Here is a 21,404-nt window from a genome sequence, read left to right on the forward strand (position 1 = left end):
GGGTGTTGTGGGCTGCCTCTGCGGATGCTCCTGCATTTGAGGACCCGGAGCAGGCCGGGTCTGGCGGCTCAGTGTGGGCCTCGGCACTGCGCGTTCCGGGAAGGCCTCCCCGGGCTCTGTGGAACTGGAGAGATAGGGGAGATGAAGAAGCCGAGCCAAGCCTGGCTGCTCCAGCTCTCCAGGGTTAAGAATCCTGTTGGGCTGAAGCAAAGGCAGTATGAAGGGGACGGGGTGATCTGGGACACTGCGGAATTTGCTTCTTTGGAGGGGTCTCTGATTTCAGTGCCGTTTGCCAAGTCAGAAAGGGACTTCTTGCTGTGCTCCTTGAGCGCTGGGATTAGGTTCCATACAGCCACGTCCTGGCTTCACGTTTGTGGTGGCCATGTATTGAGAAACACTTTTGACAGCTAGGCCTGTGTCATTTAAGGGGCGTTTGTATTTAAGTAGCATGCGGGTTACACAAATGGTGGGTTTAGGGAACTCACTGCCCCAGTATACTGTGTTAGCACAAGGTGAAGTTTTTGTTTTGCTTTGGGTTTTAATTTTTTGTTTGTTTTTCGAGACAGGGTTTCTCTGTGTAGCTTTGTAGGCCAGGCTGGCCTCGAACTCACAGAGATCCACTTGCCTCTGCCTCCTGAGTGCTGAGACTAGGTGTGTGCCACCACAACAGCTACAATGTGAGGGTTTTGTTTTTGTTTTTGTTTTTTGTTTTTCGAGACAGGGTTTCTCTATTGTTTTGGAGGCTGTCCTGGAACTAGCTCTGTAGACCAGGCTGGCCTCGAACTCACAGAAATCTGTCTGCCTCTGCCTCTGAATGCTGGGATTAAAGGCATGCGCCACCAACGCCCGGTGTGCAGTGTTTTTGCATTTACACATTTTAAACGATTTTAAGTACTAGAAACATGCCTAGAAGAGACAATCTGAAGTTTGATTAAGTATTTCTTGGACATTTATTTATTTATTTATTGGTATTACAAGACAAGGTTTCTCTGTATTGTTTTGGAGGCTGTGGGTCCAGCCCGGCCTTGAACTCACAGAGATCCGCCTGCCTCTGCCTCCCGAGTGCTGGGATTAAAGGCGTGTGCCACCAATGCCCGGAGGAGATTTATATTTTATTGTGTGTGTATTCACCATGTGTGAGTACAGGTACCTTTAGAGGCTAGAAGAGGGTAAAATCTGATGTGGGTGTTGTGAACTGAACTAGTTCCCCTAGAAGAGCAGCAAATGATCTTAACTGCTGGGCCATCTCTCCCGTCCCTTAATATTGTATTTTAAAATGCAATAGGCATGAATCTTGAATCTTGTTAATCTTCAGTAACAGAGTCCAGACTTCAACTTGGTTTAATACTGTAAGAAGTCAGCACAAATAAAATTTGTATTTTACAAAACGAAGTTCTGGAATAAAAATGTAGCTTGATATCTCCTCCCCAACCCCCCAGCCAAAATTTTAAGCATCTTATTTATGTTCATGACAGGACAGTAGGTACAAAAATTTTGTTGAAAAGTGAAAGTAGAACTGAGAATGTAACTCTTTATTGGCAAACTGCTGTCTAATATGTGAGTCCCTGTGTTCAGTGTTCACAAAATAAATAAAGCCAAAATATAAATTATAATACCAAAAATATTTTAGTGCTACACACATATATGTTTCTTCAAAATACTATTAAAACTTATGGTTTCAGTAAAAATTTTAATTATCAATGAGAAGAAAATCTAAGAGAATATGGTAAGTTTCATACATTAAATCTTTCAAGACTAAAGACCTCCTAGAGTCTGGCCTGCTAACTTAGGCCTGCAGTTCCAGAACTCGGGCTGAGGGAAGAGTATGAACAGTTTGAGGACAGCCTGGGCTACAAGACACCTTGTCTCCAAACACACAAAAGCTCTAAACAAGAAATAGTTCCCAAAGTGTTAGGATGGTAAGGATGAGACGGGCCAGGGAGCAGTCCCTGGGGTAAAGTGTTCTCATGCAGGCCCAATGGCCCGAGTTCAGTTCCTGGAACCCACCCAAAGGTGGGCGGAGAGAATCAACCCCACGAAGTTGTCTTTGGACCTCCACATGCTCACGCCCAGACCCCCGACAATGCCCCACGAGTACTTTGTTTTTAAAGGTGCAGTTCAGTGTCTTATCTAGAAAAAAAAAAAGGTTCAGAAGTTATTATCAGAATTTTTAGCACCTTTATAAAAGTGAGCCGATTATTTTCATGAAAATGTTTTGACACACCAGTGTGGTGTGGACCCGATTTTTAATTTACATGAACAAAGGATAGTTTGAAACAGTGGAAGGCAGTATAGATTTTTTAAAAAAGGTATACTGCTTGAAAGAAGTGAAATATCAATTCTAAATGCAAAGCTTGGACTTCCCAATAGATTATATGAAAATGTGTAATGCCAACAGTAGGAAATAATATTGAGCCTTTCAGTTTCTGTTTCCTTATTGGAGGGGTGGGAAGGGATGTAGCATTGGGATAAAACCCCAGGCCTGGAGCTCACTAGACAAGTACCTTGCCCCCGAGCTGTATCTCTAGTCCTGGACTTTGTTATTTTATTTATAATTTGAGACTAGATCATTTCTCTCTTCCCTTTCCTCCTTTCAAATCTTCCCTTATATACCTTATTCCCTTTAAAATTCACAGCCTGTTTTTTCATTAATTGTTACATGTATATGTGTACATATATATTCCCAACTATAACTGCTCAATATGTGTACTGTTATTTTTGTGTGCATTTTTTCAGGGATGACTGCTTGGCATTGGATAACCGCTTTGGGAGCTATTCTCTGAGGAAGACTATTTCTCCTGCTCTCAGAATTCCTTGGTTGCCTGTAGTTCTTTGTGTAGGTTTGAGGCCTCTTGGTCTTTCTGGCATGCACTTTGGCAGTCTGTTGTTGAGCTCATGTTTAGGTGGTCATGTTAGTGAGACTTTAGTCAGTCCCTGGACTTCTTGAGTCCTGAAATTTGGCTCCCAGCCTGTGAAGACACTGGATTGAGAGGGGAAAAAAGGGTGGAGTACTGGGGTAGAGTACTGGGTTGGCACTGGTAGAGTACACAAAGTGAATAAATCTCCTTCAGGGCCTCTGTGAGCTTTCCTGTGCAGTCCGTGAGGAAGAGGACTACCCCCTGGGTAGCGACTGCCCAGTGTCTGTGAGTCACTACAGATTACCTCTTCTGGAACTCTGAAAACAGCAACATTCCTCATGGCATCTTTTTACTCAACCTTACCTATGCAGTTTGTCTGTGCTTTATGTAATTTCTTTCCTCTTCCTTGTTCTGTAATCCACAACTGGTCATTCTGATATTGATGACACATTTCCAGATTGGGCTGTTTTAAAAAAAAAACACTACTATGAATACATGCCTTTGGGTAGCCATGTTTTCATTTCTCTTGAGTTTTGCATAAGGAACAGAATTACTGAGTCTGGATGTGTAATCATTATTCCAAAAGGTCATGCATTCAGCTCAAATCTATGGTATTCTATTGGAGGATGTAAGAGAAAGAACATGGGGAAAGTCATCGAGCCCCTGAAAGCCACACTTCAGCTTTCAGATTTGTAGCTCTTCACAAATTCCTGCTCCCAACCTTGCTTCCAGCTCCATCCTCCCCTTTGCTCCATTATTCTGCCACTGGGTCTTCTAATTTGCTCCTCACCTCCCAGCCTTGCCTTGGAGCATGCGTGCCCCACTCAGCTCTTGAAGCTCAGCACAGATGTTACCACCTACACCTAGCGTCCCTTAAACCCTTAAGTTGGGGCCAGTTTTCTTATGCCATCTGCTTCTGTGGCTGATAAAACCCGAGCAAACTCATGGAGCACATTTGCTTTGTTAAAATTACTTCATGGTGGGCTGGAGAGATGGTTCAGTGGTTAAGAGCACTTACTGCTCTTATAGAGGACCCCAATTAGGTTCCCAGTGCCCTGATCAGGCAGCTCACAGCTGCCTGTAATTCCAACTCTAGGGGATCTGATGCCCACTTCTAGCCTCTGTGGGCATGTGCACAGGCAAATAATTAAAAACAAAGCTCAAAGCCAGATGTGGTAGTGCATGCTTTTTAATCTCAGCGCTTGGGCACCAGGGGCAGTCAGATCTCTTAGTTTAAGACCAGTCTATTCTATCTATGTAGTGAGTTCCAGGCTAGCCAGTGCTACACAGTAAGACCCTGTCTCAAACAATAACAAACCCCATACTTAACTTCTCCACCCACTGTCAAGGTGATCTCCAGGCCCTCATGTCCTGATCCAGATAATTGAGCTAATGTCCTTGCATTTCTGTCAGCAGAGATTGTGCCTGTGCAACTTTCATCTATGGATAAATCGAACAACCTGCTCTCTTATCACTGACTCTTAAGCTGACAGTGGGCAGTTATATCCACCGGCATCTACCGGGCTTCCAATGGCTTATGACATCTCACAGAATGTCCACCTGTACTTGTTTGACATGCCATCTGACAGCTACTGTGGCTTAAAAGGCCATGTGTGAAAGCGTTGTTCACCAGGTTGACAGTACTGGGAGGCAGTGACACCTTTAAGAGGTGGAGCCTGGTAGGTCTTTTGGGGGATATCTTTGAAGGAAATTGCGGGATCCTTGTCCTGTTTCTTGTTTCCTGGACATGAGATACGTGGGTTTTGTTTTGCTGACTAGCCTAAAGCATCTGTGTCATGGACTAGACCTCCAATACTATGGGCTGAAATAAACCCCTTCTTTTTATACGTTATTGACCTGGGGTATTATAGTGGCAAGGCTGCTAGTGACTCGGGATATTTCCTCTTGGAGATATTAACACATGTTTTTGCTTGTTAGGCTTTGTAAGTACTGTTGACTAGTTACCTCTCTGTTCTTTGGCAATAACCATCCTTCTCAATCTAGTGAAAAGTCTAAGGCAGTGGTTCTCAACATTCCTAATGCTGCAACCCTTTATTTAATACTGTTCCTCATGTGGTGACCCCAACCATAAAATTACCTCTTTGCTGTTTCATATCTGTAATTTTGCTGCTGTTATGAATTGTAATCTTATATGCAGAATATCTGATATGCAACTCCCTATGACTCACAGCTTGGGAACCACTGATCTGAGAGGTCTTGTTAGTTGGAGTTTTCTGTTCTGCCAAGTCTTGCTGCCCTTCAGTCCCAAATGAACACACCAAGGCTTGTATTAGTTAGAAACTGTTTGACCGATGGCTCAGACTTCTTATTGGCTAGCTCTCTCTTACTTATTAACCCATTTTTATTAATCTAAGTATTTTCAAATGGTCTTATCTTACCAGAGAATGCTCCAGCATGTTACTCCTTCATCAGCCACATGGTGTCTCACCACCTCTCTCTGTGTCCTCTCCCCGTCTCCTAGCCTTGCCTATACCTGGCTACTGACCAATTAGTGTTTTATTCATCAACTAATAAGAGAAACATATATACAGAAGGACATCCCCCATCAGTCTTTTTTTGGGGTGGGTTCGAGACAGGGTCTCTGTGGCTTTGGAGGCTAGCCTGGAACTCGCTCTGTAGACCAGGCTGGCCTCGAACTCACCAAGATCCGCCTGCCTCTGCCTCCTGAGTTCTGGGATTAAAGGCATGCACCACCATCGCCTGGCTCCCCATCAGTCTTGTTTCCTCTTTTGTCTCCAGTTCCTGTCTGTACTGGTTCTCTAGGTCTGCAGCCCACCTCTTAGCTTGAGTTTTCTCTTCACTGAGGATGTCTCTTCATTTTCCTGTTTCTGGGACATTGCACCCTCCTCTTTCTTGGGGAGACCCCTTTCTTGTTTTAGTCACCTCTCTCAGCAGTGTCTAAGGATGTTATGTGGGAGGAAATCTTTTCCCTAAGGTGTGGGTCTGGTGGCTATAGAGGATGTGGGTTGGAAATCACTCTTCTTAGCATTTGAAATGGTCCACCATAGAGATATGCTACAGCTGAGAAATCTGGAGCTGTTCTGATCATTGGCTCTTTGATCTTCAGTGGAACTGGGTAGGTAGAATGCAGGCCTGCTTGCCAACCATGTGGGAGCTGAGTTGGAAAAAGGCCTGATCCCATTTCTACTCTTAGACTTCACAGTGGCCTCCTGATGGGAGCCTGGTCGCCCCATCAGACTGCCCAGGTTTGTTTCTCCAGACACTGGGCTACTTGCAGATGGTATGTGGGATACCCAGGTCCATTGCCTTTTAGAAAAGCAGAGAACAGAGATCGATCTAAGATGGCGACTGTGGAACCGGAAACCACCCCTACTACTAATCCCCCACCTGCGGAAGAGGAAAAAACAGAATCTAATCAGGAGGTTGCCAACCCAGAGCACTATATCAAACACCCTCTACAGAACAGGTGGGCACTCTGGTTTTTTAAAAATGATAAAAGCAAAACTTGGCAAGCAAACCTTCGATTGATCTCTAAGTTTGATACTGTTGAAGACTTTTGGGCTTTATACAACCATATCCAGTTGTCTAGTAATTTAATGCCTGGCTGTGACTACTCACTTTTTAAGGATGGTATTGAGCCTATGTGGGAAGACGAGAAGAACAAACGGGGAGGACGATGGCTGATTACACTGAACAAACAGCAGAGACGAAGTGATCTCGATCGCTTTTGGCTAGAGACACTGCTGTGCCTTATTGGAGAATCTTTTGATGACTACAGTGATGATGTATGTGGAGCTGTTGTTAATGTTAGAGCTAAAGGCGATAAGATAGCAATATGGACGACTGAATGTGAAAACAGAGACGCAGTCACACACATAGGGAGGGTATACAAGGAAAGGTTAGGACTTCCTCCAAAGATAGTGATTGGTTATCAGTCCCACGCAGACACAGCTACGAAGAGCGGCTCCACCACTAAAAATAGGTTTGTTGTTTAAGAAGACACCTGAGTATTCTCACAGGAGACTGCATCACGCAATCGAGACTGGGAGCTGAACCAAAGCCTCGTCCAAGCAGAGTGGACTGCACTGAAGTTTGATTCCATCTAAATGTTGCTAAGATATAAGAGAAGTCTCATTCGCCTTTGTCTTGTACCTCTGTGTTCATTTCTTCCTCCCTACCCCCAATTTTTGCTAGTGTGTCCACTATCCCAATCAAAGATTTACAGTATCCGTCACCCAGAACCGCAGATGTGTTCCTGGCCCGCACTGTAACAGCTGGTTAGAATTACTATGATACACACATTTGCCTTTCCACAGTATTTGAAAAAGAACTTGCATTTCTGTTACCTTAGCAGGAAAAGACCTGATTCTGTTCCACTCCGTGCAGGAGCGTGATTTGCTGGTGAGAGTCTGAGTACAGTTTTCTAGCAACCTGGTTTCCTTTCCCAGCATTCTTCTTGCTGTCCTCTTGCTGATGGCTGCTAGAGTTTAATTTATTTGCTTCCCTCCTTGATAACATTAGTGATTCTGATTTCAGTTTTTCATTTGTTTTGTTTTTGTTTTTTCCTCATGTAACATTGGTGAAGGATCCAGGAATATGACAGAAAGGTGGAATAAACATTAAATTTGTGCATTCTTTGGTAATTTTTTGTTTTTTTTGTAACTACAAAGCTTTGCTACAAATTTATGCATTTCATTGAAATCAGTGATCTTATGTCTGTGTGACCCCTAAACATAATTGTGGACTATAAAAATGTAACACCATAATTACATTCCTACCTAGAATTAGTATGTCTGTTTTTGTGTCTTTACGCTGTACTTTAACACTTTGTATTACTTAGGGTATTTGCTTTGGTTACAAATGGCTCACGTAGAAAAGCGGTCCCATCCATATTAAGACAGTGTACAAAACTGTAAATAAAATGTGTACAGTGAGTTGTCTTTAAAAAAAAAAAAAAGAAAAGCAGAGAACAGTGTCTAGGATTAGTATATCCTGTATAACATCTGGGATAGCCTCATACCAAACACATTTTTTTGTTGCTTGCTTAAAATTCAAATTGAGTTGTGTATCCTGGTTTTGTTTTTATTTATTTTGTTTGGTGTCCTCACGTTAACCTCACCGAGCTGGAGTGTGGAGGGCTGGGTGAACTTAGTTCCCTACCATTCTGACACCAGCTAAAAAGGAAACAGTGCAACGGAAAAAAGGGGGTCTAGGATACTTATTAAATATAGAAATCACTTACAGGGGAAGATGTGAAGTAATCTGCTCTCCAAGGTACAGCCAGCAGCCAAGAGAGATTTTACTTTCTCTTTCTCCTACACATCTCTTGCCTTTCCCACATCTCACTGGCCACGCCCCCAAACGGGCATGGCCAGTATCTCGGGTATGTGAGCTCTCCCCTACAGCTACCTCCTTTTTCCTACTAGGGAGAGTCAGTTACTCAATTGAGAGAGGCATGTGGGCATCTGTGGTTAACCATTGTAATGAGTTTGACTTCCAGCCCAGATTTGGTGCATGACTACTGAAGTCTGACACAAGCCCAGCAGAAGCATGGAGGTCTTACCGTCATGGAAGGAATTACAGACCCAGCACATCCCTGCTCTGGTCTCCCCTGCACCTCTGCCCCAGAGGTGCTGATAATACACCTCACCTTTGAAGCAGTTGACAAATAGGAAGACAGAATCACTTCATGTTCATCTGCTTTCCAAGAGTTGATGTTCCTTTAACCATCATTCACCTGCCACTATCTCTTTCTCTGGCCTTGTGGGTTTTTACCTTTTTATTTTTGGAGTTCTTAGTTCAAGGGAATTTCCTGAGAGGAGCAAGGGATTGGGGGAGTGAAGTGTTAATCTAATTAGTCTTTATTAACAAAGAACTGAAAGATCAGAGAACAGGGAGCAGCCACCAGTTGCTACCTACCTCTTCAACTCCTCCATCCAAAAAAGGGCCCAGGTTTATGGCCATAGCACCCTGAACGCGCCCGATCTCATCTGATCTCGGAAAAAGGGCCCAGATCCTCTCTCTACCCCAACTTACTACTTCCTGTCTCAACTCTCTACAGTTCTCCAAACCCTTATGGTTAGCTAGTGGCTAGCTCTGCCCTCTAACTCCAAGCAAACTTTATTTTTGTCAGAACTCAATCAAAATATCACACAACGGACCTTATAGACCCAGCATTCTGCTTTTGGTCTCCCCCATACCCCTGCTCCTGAGGCACTGATAGTACACCCCATCCTTGCAAGCAGTTGACAAATAGGAAGGTAGAATCACTTCTGATACAAGACATGAAAATGTGCAAATTGTTGATCAATGACATTTTTTCAAAGTCCACACAGATCAAGTGAAAGAACATGGCAGTCCTATAAGCCAACTGGCCTCTCCAAGGCTAGCCACCAATGGCCTTCTTGAAGAGCTCTTACAAGGACAAGATAGTGTGTGTTTTAGGATTTCCAGGAAATGACATCTGTGATGACTACCCAGCTCTGTTCTTGCTGTAGCACAAAAAAGCCACAGACAACAGCAAATGAGTGGCCATGACTGTGTTGCAAGAAATCTTTATTTACAAAGAAAGGGAGGAGCAGGGTTGAGTCTACAGGACTGCAGCATTAGCTCCTTTCTGTATCCAGTTCCCCCACCAAGCCACTGTGAGTTGCAGAGGCTCCACTCTGGGAAGGCTTTGCCTCAGATACAGTACACTAATATTGGGATGTCCTTCACTGTTGTTCTAACTTGTTCATAGAGTGAGGTTCCACTCCAAGAAAGATAAGCTGAGCAGTTTACCACTGCCCCATGATTTGTCATGAATCAGGGCATCAATGATATACATGGATAATTATCTCTGACCCAAAATTTTCACCTAGGTGGAGACAGACCATAAATTGATAGCAACCCATGTATCTTCTCAAAGGAGCTTATTTGACTACTGAAGTTTGTGGAAATTCAACCCTAAGGGCACATTCACCTTGGCTATGGTGGTAACAAGAAAAGAGGAGACCAAGGGTAAACACATCCAGCTCTCAAGCTGAAGAGAACCAGATAGGGATAGAGAGGAAGGTTTTTCATTGGGTCAGAAGAAAACCCACAATTGACCCACATGTAGCTGAATGAGATGGTTGTATCTAGGTGAAATTGTTAAGACCCAGTGCTTGCTAATTAATGTCTCCTGTTGCTGATGCAGTTGGTTGCTAGCCACAGGGTCTGCTTTCTTCTCCTCCTCCTCCTCCCTCCTCCCCCCCCCCTTTGAGACAGGGACTTACTATGTAGATCAGGCTGGTCTCACAAAGATGCCTGCCTCTGCCTTCTGTGTGCTAGGATTATAAGTGTGTGCCACTATGCCTGACTTCTTTCTTTCTCTTTTGGAGACAGGATCTCATGAATCTCAGGATGGCTGCAAAACTAGCTATGTAGCTGAAAATGACCTTAAATTTCTGAGGTCTCCTGCCTCTATCTCCCAAGTGTTAGGATTACAAGTGTGTGCTAGCTACCACATATGATACTGGGGTTGAACATAGGACTCTGTGTATTCTTGGCAAGTACTCTACCAAGTGAAGCTCATCCCCACCCCAAATAGATTTTTTAAAGATATTTTTATTTTATATGTATGAATGTGCTGTCTGCATGTGCATGTATGTATGAACACCACAGGTGTGCAATACCTGAGGAGGCCAGAACAGGACTCAGATCACCTGGAGCTGAAGTTATAGATGGTTGTGAGCCTTTATGAGGGTGCTGGGAACCGAATTCAGGTCTTCTGTAAGATCAGCCAGTGCTCTTAACTGCTGAGCCCTCTCTTGTTGTTGGGTATTTGATTGCACAGTGACACTCCGAGACTGTTAATAAAGCTTAACTTTAAATTGGGGTGGAGTTAGTGATTGGCTGACCAGAATTAGCCATGGAGGTTTTGAAGGACCAAGGATACATATGGAGAGACAAAGGAAGTAGTAGGCAGGGCCCTTTTGGATAGGGAAAGGAGAGAAAGAGGAGGTCACTGGTTGCTGCTTCTCTGACCAACCAAGTTTTTATTCCAATATACAACTCCTAGGTTTTTTATTAATAATAAAAATTTAAACTCTTCAATCTCTAGCACATCTTTCTATTTTTTAGATTTATTATTTTATGTGTGTGAGTGTTTTGCTTGCATGTGTGTCTGTTTGTCACATATGTGCCTGGGGCCTGAGGAAGTCAGAAGAGGGCATCAGATCCCCTGGAACTGAAGTTACAGATGGTTGTAAGCCACTGTGTGGATGTTGGAACATGCCCCCCTTATCCAATTGCATCTTCACTAGTTTTCTGTCCTTTACTGCCTAAGCTTGGTTGTCCTTAAACTGTATTTGTAGTCCAGGCTGCCTCAAACTCAGAGATCTGCCGGCCTCTGCCTTCTGAGTGCATGAAGTAAAGGCATACACCACTACAACTGGCTCTAAGCTTTTTCTTTAGTTCCTTTGCACAAGTTGGAAACTTAGCTGTGTGGGATCTTGCCCTGAGGCCACCACCCCCTTTATTCCATTTCTTAATCTGTTTATTCCCTTGATCACTTCTTGGCGCTCCTTTCTACCTCAAATTGTAATTTTCTTGGTCTTTTTCACTATAAATTTGTGTAAGAGTGACTAGTAACAACCACACATCAGAGTCTATACTAGTCTGTTTCTAGATTTTCTCTGCAATGGAATTAATTCAACACTCTTAACTTTAGCCTCAAGCAAACTCTTCAGACAAGGACAAAAAAGCAGCTACTGCCTTCACCAAAGTATCATGAGAATGAGCTCTAGGCAACATATTAAAATTATTTTCCTCAAAAATAATCCTGCCTCCCGCCAGTTCAAATCACACTTAACACCACTGCCTCCCATGCTCCCACTGGTGTAGCCCATTAAGCAGCACTTAAAGCATTCAACTGCTTATCTAATCCACAGTCCCAAGGTCCATATTCCTTCAAACAAAAGCATGGTCAGGTCTACCATGGCAAAACCTCAGTCCCTGGTACCAACTTCTGTCTTAGGCTTTCTATTAGCGACTCTTATAAAGGAAAGACATTTAACTGGAGTGGCTTACATTTTAAGGGTTAGTTCATTATCATCATGAAGTGACATGGTGGTTTGCAGGCAGATACAGTGCTGGAACTGAGAGTTCTACATCTTGATATAGGCAACAGAAAGTGGTCTGGCTCACTGGGTGCAGCTTGGGCCCACCTCCACAGTGACACACTTCCTGTAACAAGGTCACACCTCTTAATAGTACCACTCCCTTTGGGAGCCATTCTCTTTCAAAACACCACAAAGGGTGCCCTGCTGCGGTCACCATGTGGCAGCTGGGGAGTGAGAAAAGAAAGCAGGCAGGATCCCAATATCCCCCTAGAGGGCATGCCCGCATAACCTTATTCCCCTCCTAGTCTTTAGGGACCTAATGTGTTCATCATCTCCCGAAAGCACTTGGGCTTGTGAAAGTTTTTAACACATAGTTCTTTGGGGGGCATTTACTAATCCAAACACAGAGTCACAGTGTCACATTATTTTGGTGTCAAATGTCTTCCTGGCCACAGCGATAAGTGCTAGATGTCATTCTTCTTTATGGGTGGCAGGACTTGGCTCTGACTAGCATTTGACTGTGATTTTGACCAGCGGGCTAGAGTGGCCTCTTCTTCTGGGCCTCTTTAGTCATACACCAAAGGCTCAACTCTTCTGCAGCTTCTGAGGCTCTCAGATGATCCACAGGACTGTCCTGGGGTTCACACATGGCTTCCCAGCAGCTCTTGGCCAGTTTGGTGTAATCTCATTTGGGCACACAGAGCTCAGCTTTTGGAGAGAAACCCTGGCAGACTGTGCATAGAATCAGGGAGCACTCTGTGTGACTATCTCCCTTTCTGTGCTGGCAAGTTCTAACTCTTGTCTTCCACAGATGATAGTGCCCCCCCCCTTCTTCATTGTGTTCTGCCTGGATCCCTAGTGCATTGCGGCAGGGAAGACCACCTCATTTATTCCTGTGGTTGTGGTGTGGATGTGGCTTGGCCACTCCCAAGTTTGCAGTGGAGTTTAGTTCCTATTAAGAGATATTACAAGGGTGGACACATTCTGACTGTGATTTTTAGAAGTGGATTCCTTGGGAGGTAACTGGGCTTAAGCCATCATGATAAACCCTGTGATAGAATTCTGGTGTCTTTATGAGAAGAGAAGGCCCCAAAACAGAGCCACACACACCCCCTTTCTCTCGCCATGCAAAACCTTACATGGTCTGGATTCTGACTGTAAGAACTATGTGTAGCACTGGGTAAGGCATTCAGCCTCCAAGAGCCATGAGCCTGAATAAAGCAATCTCATAGCTGACTTATTTAGATTGCTCTATTGCTGAGTAATGAGCAATAGAAAGTTGACTAACACGCCACCTTCCAGAGGTCACTATCTGCACACTATCATTGGTCAAGACCTGGAAAGAGAAATGCCATGGAAATCCCATCATCTTGGTGTTTGCAGAAAGCAAAGCTGGTTTAGTTACTACCACATGACTGGAAATGGAAGCCCTTCAAGTCTTCAGATACCTCACAAAGGGGAAGAATCAGCTTTCCTGTCTTAATAAAGGGTTCTCTTTCTGAGTCTGTCCTAACTAACATTTACAGCTTGAACTGTTCTGTGGGCACCGGCTTTGCTTTAGCCTCATCCATGTGGTAGCAGGTGTCAGAATTTCCATGCTTTGGAAGGCTTCTGGATCACACATGGTATAGACAAGCCAGATCCTGGTACACATGTCCATTGACGCCTGGGCTGCTTCCTTTGTCTCTTGCTAATCCTGCTGCTGTGGATATTGGTGGGCACATCTATTTTTGTCCTCATTTTTAATGCTTCTGGGTCTATGCCCAGATGTGGCACTGCTGAGACAGATGGTAATACTAGCCTAACTTTATGAGAAACTGCCAAGCTGGTTTCCATGCTGGTTCACAGGCTCACCAGCCACACTCCAGGTTCCTGACGCTCAGTGTCCCTCACAACACATGCTTCCTGTTATTGTACATGCATGCCAAAGCAGCCAAGAGGCTCGAATGGATGGTCACAGAAAGCTAGTTCATCTTCTACCTCTGTGCCTAGATTCCTGTTTCTTTTTCTTTTTCTTTTTTTTTTTTTTTTGGTTTTTTGAGACAGGGTTTCTCTGTGGCGTTGGAGGCTGTCCCGGAACTCGCTCTGTAGACCAGGCTGGCCTCGAACTCACAGAGATCCGCCTGCCTCTGCCTCCCGAGTGCTGGGATTAAAGGCGTGCACCACCAACGCCCGGCGATTCCTGTTTCTTGGCTCTCGCATCTTACTCCTGAAGGTTCCGTATACATGCAAACTCATTTACACAAAATCTCATACAACTTTACACGAATGGTAGTTTCCTGTACAGATACATCTTCAACTTGTCTTTGAACTTACAGCAAACCATTGTCAGTCTTGTTTTCTCGCTCCTTGTAGTGACTACCCTATAATCTTGGCATAGACAGAATATCGTATCTGAACAGTACTGAGCTCACTTACAGCCTGTGCCAGCAGGTGTGAGGTCATTTTTTATGTACCTGCAGAGTATGTAGTACCTATAGGAACATAACTAATCAAAAGTGTTGGGTCAAAGTAACCAAAAATGTTTGAAATGGATATGTTGTCATGTCCTTTCGACAGGTTTTAGCAACTCTTGTCCCATCCCAAATGTGCCAGAGGACCTGTTTCTGACCATGCTGTGACTTGTGGCACTTTCAGCCTGTCATAGGCAGATGTCAAGGTGTCAAGATGTCAACAACCATGAGTTTCCCCATCTTGAGGGCCACCCTGAGCTGGCTTCCCTGTGGGTACCAGAGTCAGCCTGGTGCTGGATAGAGGCAAGGAATGCTGGGGTTGTTTTAGTGTTTCTATTGCTGTGTTAAAACACCATGACCGAGGAAACATGGGGAGGAAAGGGTTTATTTCAGCTTTCAGCTTGTAGTCCACCATACAGAGAAGTCAGGACAGGAACTTATGCAGAGCCCATAGTGGAGGGGGTGCTCTTTGGGTCCATAGCACAGAAGCCTGCTTGGCACTCCACAAGACTGCTCTCCCAGCGGGATCTGCTGTTTCCTGGTCCCATCAGCTCTCTTTTCCTTGGTTTCTGTCAGAGCACATCTTCGAGGTGTCTTTTCAGAAGCCCATGGAAGGTAGGTTCTCAACACATCTCTTCATTCTTCGCCCTTCCCTTCACTGAGATGTAGGCCTGAGTCCCCCTCCCCTTTTCTCTGGTCCTGGGCGATCTGGCCCTGCCACTGCAATGGAAGAGCTGGCCCCACACTCTGGAGAGCCAGCCCACCCCTCACCATAGGCACAGGAGTGCTGACCTGTGGACTCAGGAAAGCTAGCTCTGCCCCTCACCTGAGGGGGCAGACCCAGCAGAGGCCCAGACTGACCAACTCAGCTACCACCCAGGCCCACTCCAACATCTACCCCATGTATGATCTGCTGGACTACATGAAGGGACTGGTTCTACTGAGCCACAGCTGCAGGATCTCCATGACTCAAGGCAACAGCAGGATGTCTGAGAGAAAGAAGTTTTGGTGAGGGTCCAGTATTGATAGCATACTAAAATCCAGAAGCCTTGAACCAGACCAACGACTCATTATGATGAACATTTGCAAGTAAAGCAGTTTGGACAGAGGGTAAACTATGTGACACACCACAGCTCCCAATGTCATTAATATGAATGAAAAGGGAAAAGACAGAGGAGCAAAGTGTTTTGCTTATTTTTTAATTAATATTTTTATTGTATTTTGAGGGGGATGCTGCAAGGGTGATGGATAGATATGTAGAGACTGGGAAATGAGGGGGATTAGGGTGCATGATGTGAAATTCACAAAGAATCAGTAAATAATGTTTAAAAATACATATATTTTATTAATCTTTGAGAACGTTGTACATACATACAATGTATTTTGATTTTATTCACCTATTTATATCCCAATTCTTCCTATATCTACCTGTGCCACCACCCGACTCCATCAAAATTTTTTTATAACCCACCAGGTCAAATTTGTGTTGCTCACGTGCTTATGGGTGTGGGGCTGTCCACTGGAGCACACTGGACCACCAGGGCTGCACTCTTAAAGAAGACTGGTTCTTACTCCCTCTAGAAGCCAAGGACGTAGTTTAAAAACAATTTATTTTATTGAATCTTATTTTTTTTATAATAGGGTCTTATGTAAGTCTGACTGGTCTGGAACTCACTGTATAGACCATAATCACCTCTGCCCTGTGGCAATCCTTTTGCCTCTCTCTCCCAAGTTCTAGGATTACAGATATGGATGTATCACCATACCCAGATAAAAATTTTATTTTTACTTTTAAAAAATTTTTTAAAACTTGCAAACTAAAAAAAAAAAACTCACACCAGGATTAACCAGACTCAAAGTCTATACAACTTGAACGTATATACAGTTAGAATTGGCATTTGAAATGAAAGATGTGAAGCTTCACATTATTTGATCCTTTCAGTACTAAATATACATTATGATTTATCCCCCACCCAAACCAAAAAAATCCATGACAGAATTAGAACTGTAAAAATAATTAGCTTTATTTCCTCATTCATAAGTCATGTCCATTACTTTCATTTAGTCCTTTCTCATCCCCTTTGCATTTAGATTTAATTTTTCCCTTTTATTATTTTTTCCTTTCATTTTCCCACATAATATATCTGATTATGATTTCCCCTCCCTCTGCTCCTTCCAGTTCCTCCCCACCTGTCATCTCCGCCCCCCTCACTTATTCTATATTTACTCTCTGTGGTTCTATGGAATTGTAGTTTCATTATCATTGACGTAACAGCTAATATCCACATATAAGAGAATAAATATTTGTTTTATGGCTCTGGGTTATCTCACTCAGTACGATTTTTTTCTAGTTCCATACATTTACTGGTGAATTTCATGATTTACTCTTTTTTTAATGGCTGAGTAATATTCCATTGTGTAAATGTACCACATTTTCTTTATCCATTCATCTTTTGAGGGATATCTAGGTTTTCAACTTCTGGCTATTATAAACAAAGCAGCAATGAACATAGAGCAAGTGTGTCTATGGTGGGATACAGTATCCTTTGGGTGTGTGCCCAAGAGGGGTATCACTGGGTCTTGAGGTAGGTCGATTCCCATCTTTCTGAGGAATACCACACCGATTCCACAGTGGCTGTGCAGGTTTGCACTCCCACCAGCAGTGGAGGAGTGTTCCCCTTGCCCCACATCCTCTCCAGCAAGAGTTGTCACTTGTATTTTTGATCTTAGCCATTCTGACAGGTGTAAGATGAAATCTCATAATAGTTTTGATTTGCAAAATCAAAGTAGTTTTATTTCTCTGATGACTAAGGATGTTGAACATTGCCTTAAGTGTTTTCAGCCATTTGAGTTTCTTCTTTTGAGAATCCTGCTTAGATCTCTACCCCATTTGAAAATTGGGTTTTCTTCTTCTTCTTCTTCTTCTTCTTCTTCTTCTTCTTCTTCTTCTTCTTCTTCTTCTTCTTCTTCTTCTTCTTCTTCTTCTTCTTCTTCTTCTTCTTCTCCTTCTCCTTCTCCTTCTCCTCCTCCTCCTCCTCCTCCTCCTCCTCCTCCTCCTCCTCCTCCTCCTCCTCCTCCTCCTCCTCCTCCTCCTCCTCCTCCTCCTTCTTCTTCTTTCTTCTTCGAGACAGGGTTTCTCTGTATTGTTTTGGAGGCTGTCCTGGAACTCGATCTGTAGACCCACTGGCCTTGAACTCACGGAGATCCGCCTGCCTCTGCCTCCCAAGTGCTGGGATTAAAGGCGTGTGCCACCAATGCCCGGCTGTGTTTTCTTTTAAAAATAATTTATTTTAAGCTTATTTTATGTAAATTGGTGTGAAGGTTTCATATCCCCTTAGGGTTACAGACAGTTGTGAACTGTCATGTGGGTGCTAGGAATTGAACCCAGATCCTCTAGAAGAGCAGTATATGCTTTTAACGGCTGAGTAATCTCTCCAGCCCTGGGTTGTTTTCTTGAAGTCTAGTCTTTTAAGTTCTTTATATATTCTGGACACTAGCTCTCTTTCAGATGCGGAGTTTGTAAAATCTTTCTCCATTTCATAGACTGACACTTCTGAATGATGGTGTCCTTTGCCATGCAGGAGTGTTTTGGTTTCATGAGGTCCCATTTTTTAATTGTTGACCTTAGTACCTGTGCTAAGGGTGTTCTGTTGAGAAAGGCTTTTTCTGTACCAATGAGTTCAAGGCTATTCTCACTTCCTCTTCTATCAAGTTCAGTGTATCTGGTTTTATGTTAAGGTCTTTGATCCATTTGGAGTTGAGTTTTGTGCTGCGTAATAAGCATGGATTTATTTGCATTCTTCTACACACAGCCATTCAGTTTGACCAGTACCATTTATTGAAGATGCTGTATTTTTTTCAGGTGTTCCTGACATCTTTATAAAACACCAGCTTCCCACAGGTGTGTGGATTATGTCTGGGTCTTAAATTTGATTCCATTAATTGATGTGCCTGTTTTTGAAATAATTATTATATTGTTTTTATAACTACAACTCTGTAGTAGAATTTGAGGTTGGGGTTAGTGATACTTACAGCAGTTCTTTATTATTCAGGATTGATTTAGCTATCGTGTGTGTGTGTGTGTGTGTGTGTGTGTGTGTGTGTGTAGCTGAAAATTGTCCTTTCAAGATCTGCAAAGAATTATGCTGGGATTTTGATGGGGATTGCACTGAATCTGTAGATTGCTTTTAGTAGGATGGCCATTTTTACTAGGTTCATCCTACCAATCCATGAGTATGGGAGATCTTTCCATCTTCTGATACCTTCTTCAGTTTCTTTCTTCAGTGTCTTAACACTTTTTTTTTATCACATAAGACTTTCATTTGCTTGGTTAAAGTTACCCCAAGATATTTGAGGTTATTTGAGGCTATTGTGAAAGGTGTCATTTCCCTGATTTCTTTCTCAGTTCATTTGTCATTTATATATAGGAGGGCTACTGGTTTATGTGAGTTATTTTGTATCCAGTGATTTTGCAGAGTTTATCAGCTAGTGGAACTTTTCAGGTCACTTATATATACTAACATTCATCTACAAATTACAATATTTTGACTTCTTCTTTTCCAATTTGTAACTTCCTGATCTCCTTCTGTTGTTTCATTGCTCTAAGACTTCAAATACTATATTGAATATGTATGGAGAGAGGGGACAGCCTTGTTTTGTTACTGATTTTAGTGAAATTGCTTTGAGTTTCTCTTCATTTAATTTGATGTTGGCTTCGGCTTTCTGTAAACTGCCTTTATTATGTTTAAGTATATCCCTTATATCCGTAATCTCTCTAGGACTTTTATCATGAAGAGGTGCTGGATTTTTGTCGAAGGCTTTTTCAACATCTAATGAGATGATCATGTGATTTTTGCCTTTCAGTTTGTTTATATAGTGGATTACATTTATCAACTAACATGTTGAACCATTCCCACACCTCTGGGATGAAGCCTACTTGATTATGGTGGATGATCTTTTTTATATGTTCTTGGATTCAGTTTGTAAGCATTTTATTGGGAATTTTTACATCTATGTTCGTAAAGGAAATTGATCTGTAACTCTCTTTTTTTTTGTTGGGTCCTTATGTGGTTTAGGTATCAGGGTAACTGTGGCCTTGTAAAATGAATTGGGCAATGTTCCTTCTGTTTCTGTTTTGTAGAAAAGTTTGAGGAGTATTGTCATTTTGTCTCTCTCTTTCTCTCTCTTTTTTGGTTGGGAGACAATAATGATTACTTCTATTTTACTAGGGGTTATAGGTCTGTTTAAATTGTTTATTTGATCTTGATTTAACTTTGGTAAGTGGTATGTATCAAGAAAATTATTCATTTCTTTTAGATTTTCCAATTTGTTGGAGTACCAGTTTTTAAAGTATGTCCCTACAATTCTCTGGTTTTCCTCGGTGTCTGTTGATGTTCCCCCTTTAATCTCTAATTTTGTTAATCTGAATATTCTCTCTCTGCCTTTTAGCTAATTTGAATAAAGGTTTGTCAGTCATACTGATTTTTTCAAAGAACCAACTCTTTGTTTCATCGATACTTTGAATTTTGTTGTTGTTGGTTCTATTTTATTGGTTTTGGTCTTGAGTTTGATTATTTCTTGACATCTACTCCTTTTGGGTATGATTTTTCTTTGTGTTCCAGAGTTTTCAGGTGTACTATTAAACTAGTCGTATGATGTGTCTCCAGATTTCTTTATGTAGGCAGTTAGTGCTATGAGCATGCCTCTTAGAGCCATCTTCATTGTGTCCCATATGTTGTATATTCATTTTCATTCCATGTTAGGACGTCTTTAATATCTTTCTTAATTTATGTCCTGACTCATGTTTTCATTCAATAGTGAGTTGTTCAGTATCCATGAGTTTGTAAGCTCTCTACTGTTTCTGTTGTTGTTGTTATCCAGCTTTAATCCATGGTGGTCAGACAGGATCTAAGGAGTAATTTCCATTTATTGTATCTGTTGATACTTCTTTTGTGTTTGAGTATGTGGTCAATTTTGGGGAAAGTTCCATGAGGTACTGAGAAGAAGGTATATTCTTTTGTGTTCAGTGAAATGTTCTGTAAATATCTGTTAGCTCCAGCATTTCTCTTTTTTATCCAGATGACCTATCCATTGGCAAGAGCTGGGCATTGAAGTTTCCCACTATAAGAGTGTGAGGGTCAATATGTGATTTAAGCTGTAGTAGTATATCTTATTTGAACATGGGTGCCTTGAGTTTGGTGCACAGATGTTAAGAACTGTAATGTTCTCTTGGTGGAGTTTTTCCTTTGATGAAAATGTAGTGTCCTACCTCATCGCTTCTGATTAGTTTTGGTTTGAAGCCTATTTCGTTGGATATTAAAATGGCTACACCAACTTTCTTCTTGGGTCCATTTTCTTTGAATATCTTTTTCCATCTTTTTATCCTGACATAATGCCCATCCCAATGTTAAGGTATGTTTCTTGGATGCAGCAGAAGGTTGAGTCCTGTTTTCACATCTATTTTGTTGGTCTTGAGAGATATCAATGAGCAGTGTTTATTGATTCCTGTTATTTTGTTGTGGTGGTGTGTGTGTTCCATCTCTTTTGAATTGCTGGTCTCAGATTATTTATTCCCTGTGTTTTATTGTGTGTGTTTACCTCTTTAAGTGGAATTTTCCTTCTAGAACCTTTGGTAGGACTGGATTTGTAGACAGATATTGCTTAAATTTGGTTTTATCACATAATGTCTTATTTTCTTTATTTATTGTGATTGAAAGTTTTACTGGATATAGTATTCTGAGTTGACATCTGTGGTTTCTTAAGAGTCTAGAACATCTGATCAGGGCCTTCTGGCTTTTAGAGTCTCTACCGAGAAGTCAGGGTGTGATTCTAATACGTCTGCCTTTATTTGTTACTTGATCTTTTTCTGTTGCAGCTTTCAATATTCTTTCTTTGTAGCTTTATTATTATTATTATGTGCTGAAGGGAACTTCTTTTCTGGTGTTCTGTATGCTTCTTGTAACTTGATAGGCATCTCCTTTTTAGGTTTGGGAAATTTTGTTGAAAATATTTTCTATGCTTTTGACATG

At 42.3% G+C, this 21,404-nt stretch overlaps 1 protein-coding gene and 1 long non-coding RNA gene across 2 annotated transcripts; one reads left to right on the forward strand and one right to left on the reverse strand.

Annotated features, from left to right (window-relative positions):
- Nucleotides 1-1,670: 1,670 nt before the first annotated feature.
- LOC110341065 lies at nt 1,671-8,129 on the reverse strand. Its single transcript, XR_002382958.2, has 3 exons — nt 8,083-8,129; nt 3,222-3,321; nt 1,671-2,130 (listed from the first exon to the last, which is right to left on the reverse strand). It is a non-coding gene; the product is annotated as an uncharacterized LOC110341065 (long non-coding RNA).
- On the forward strand, nt 6,152-7,472 carry LOC121136848 (eukaryotic translation initiation factor 4E). Its single transcript, XM_040738273.1, has one exon. The coding sequence runs from the start codon at nt 6,182-6,184 to the stop codon at nt 6,833-6,835; it is 654 nt and encodes a 217-aa protein (XP_040594207.1). The 5' UTR covers nt 6,152-6,181; the 3' UTR covers nt 6,836-7,472.
- Nucleotides 8,130-21,404: the final 13,275 nt, after the last annotated feature.

Source organism: Mesocricetus auratus, unplaced genomic scaffold, assembly GCF_017639785.1.
Source record: "Mesocricetus auratus isolate SY011 unplaced genomic scaffold, BCM_Maur_2.0 Super-Scaffold_100676, whole genome shotgun sequence".
NCBI lineage: Eukaryota > Metazoa > Chordata > Mammalia > Rodentia > Cricetidae > Mesocricetus > Mesocricetus auratus.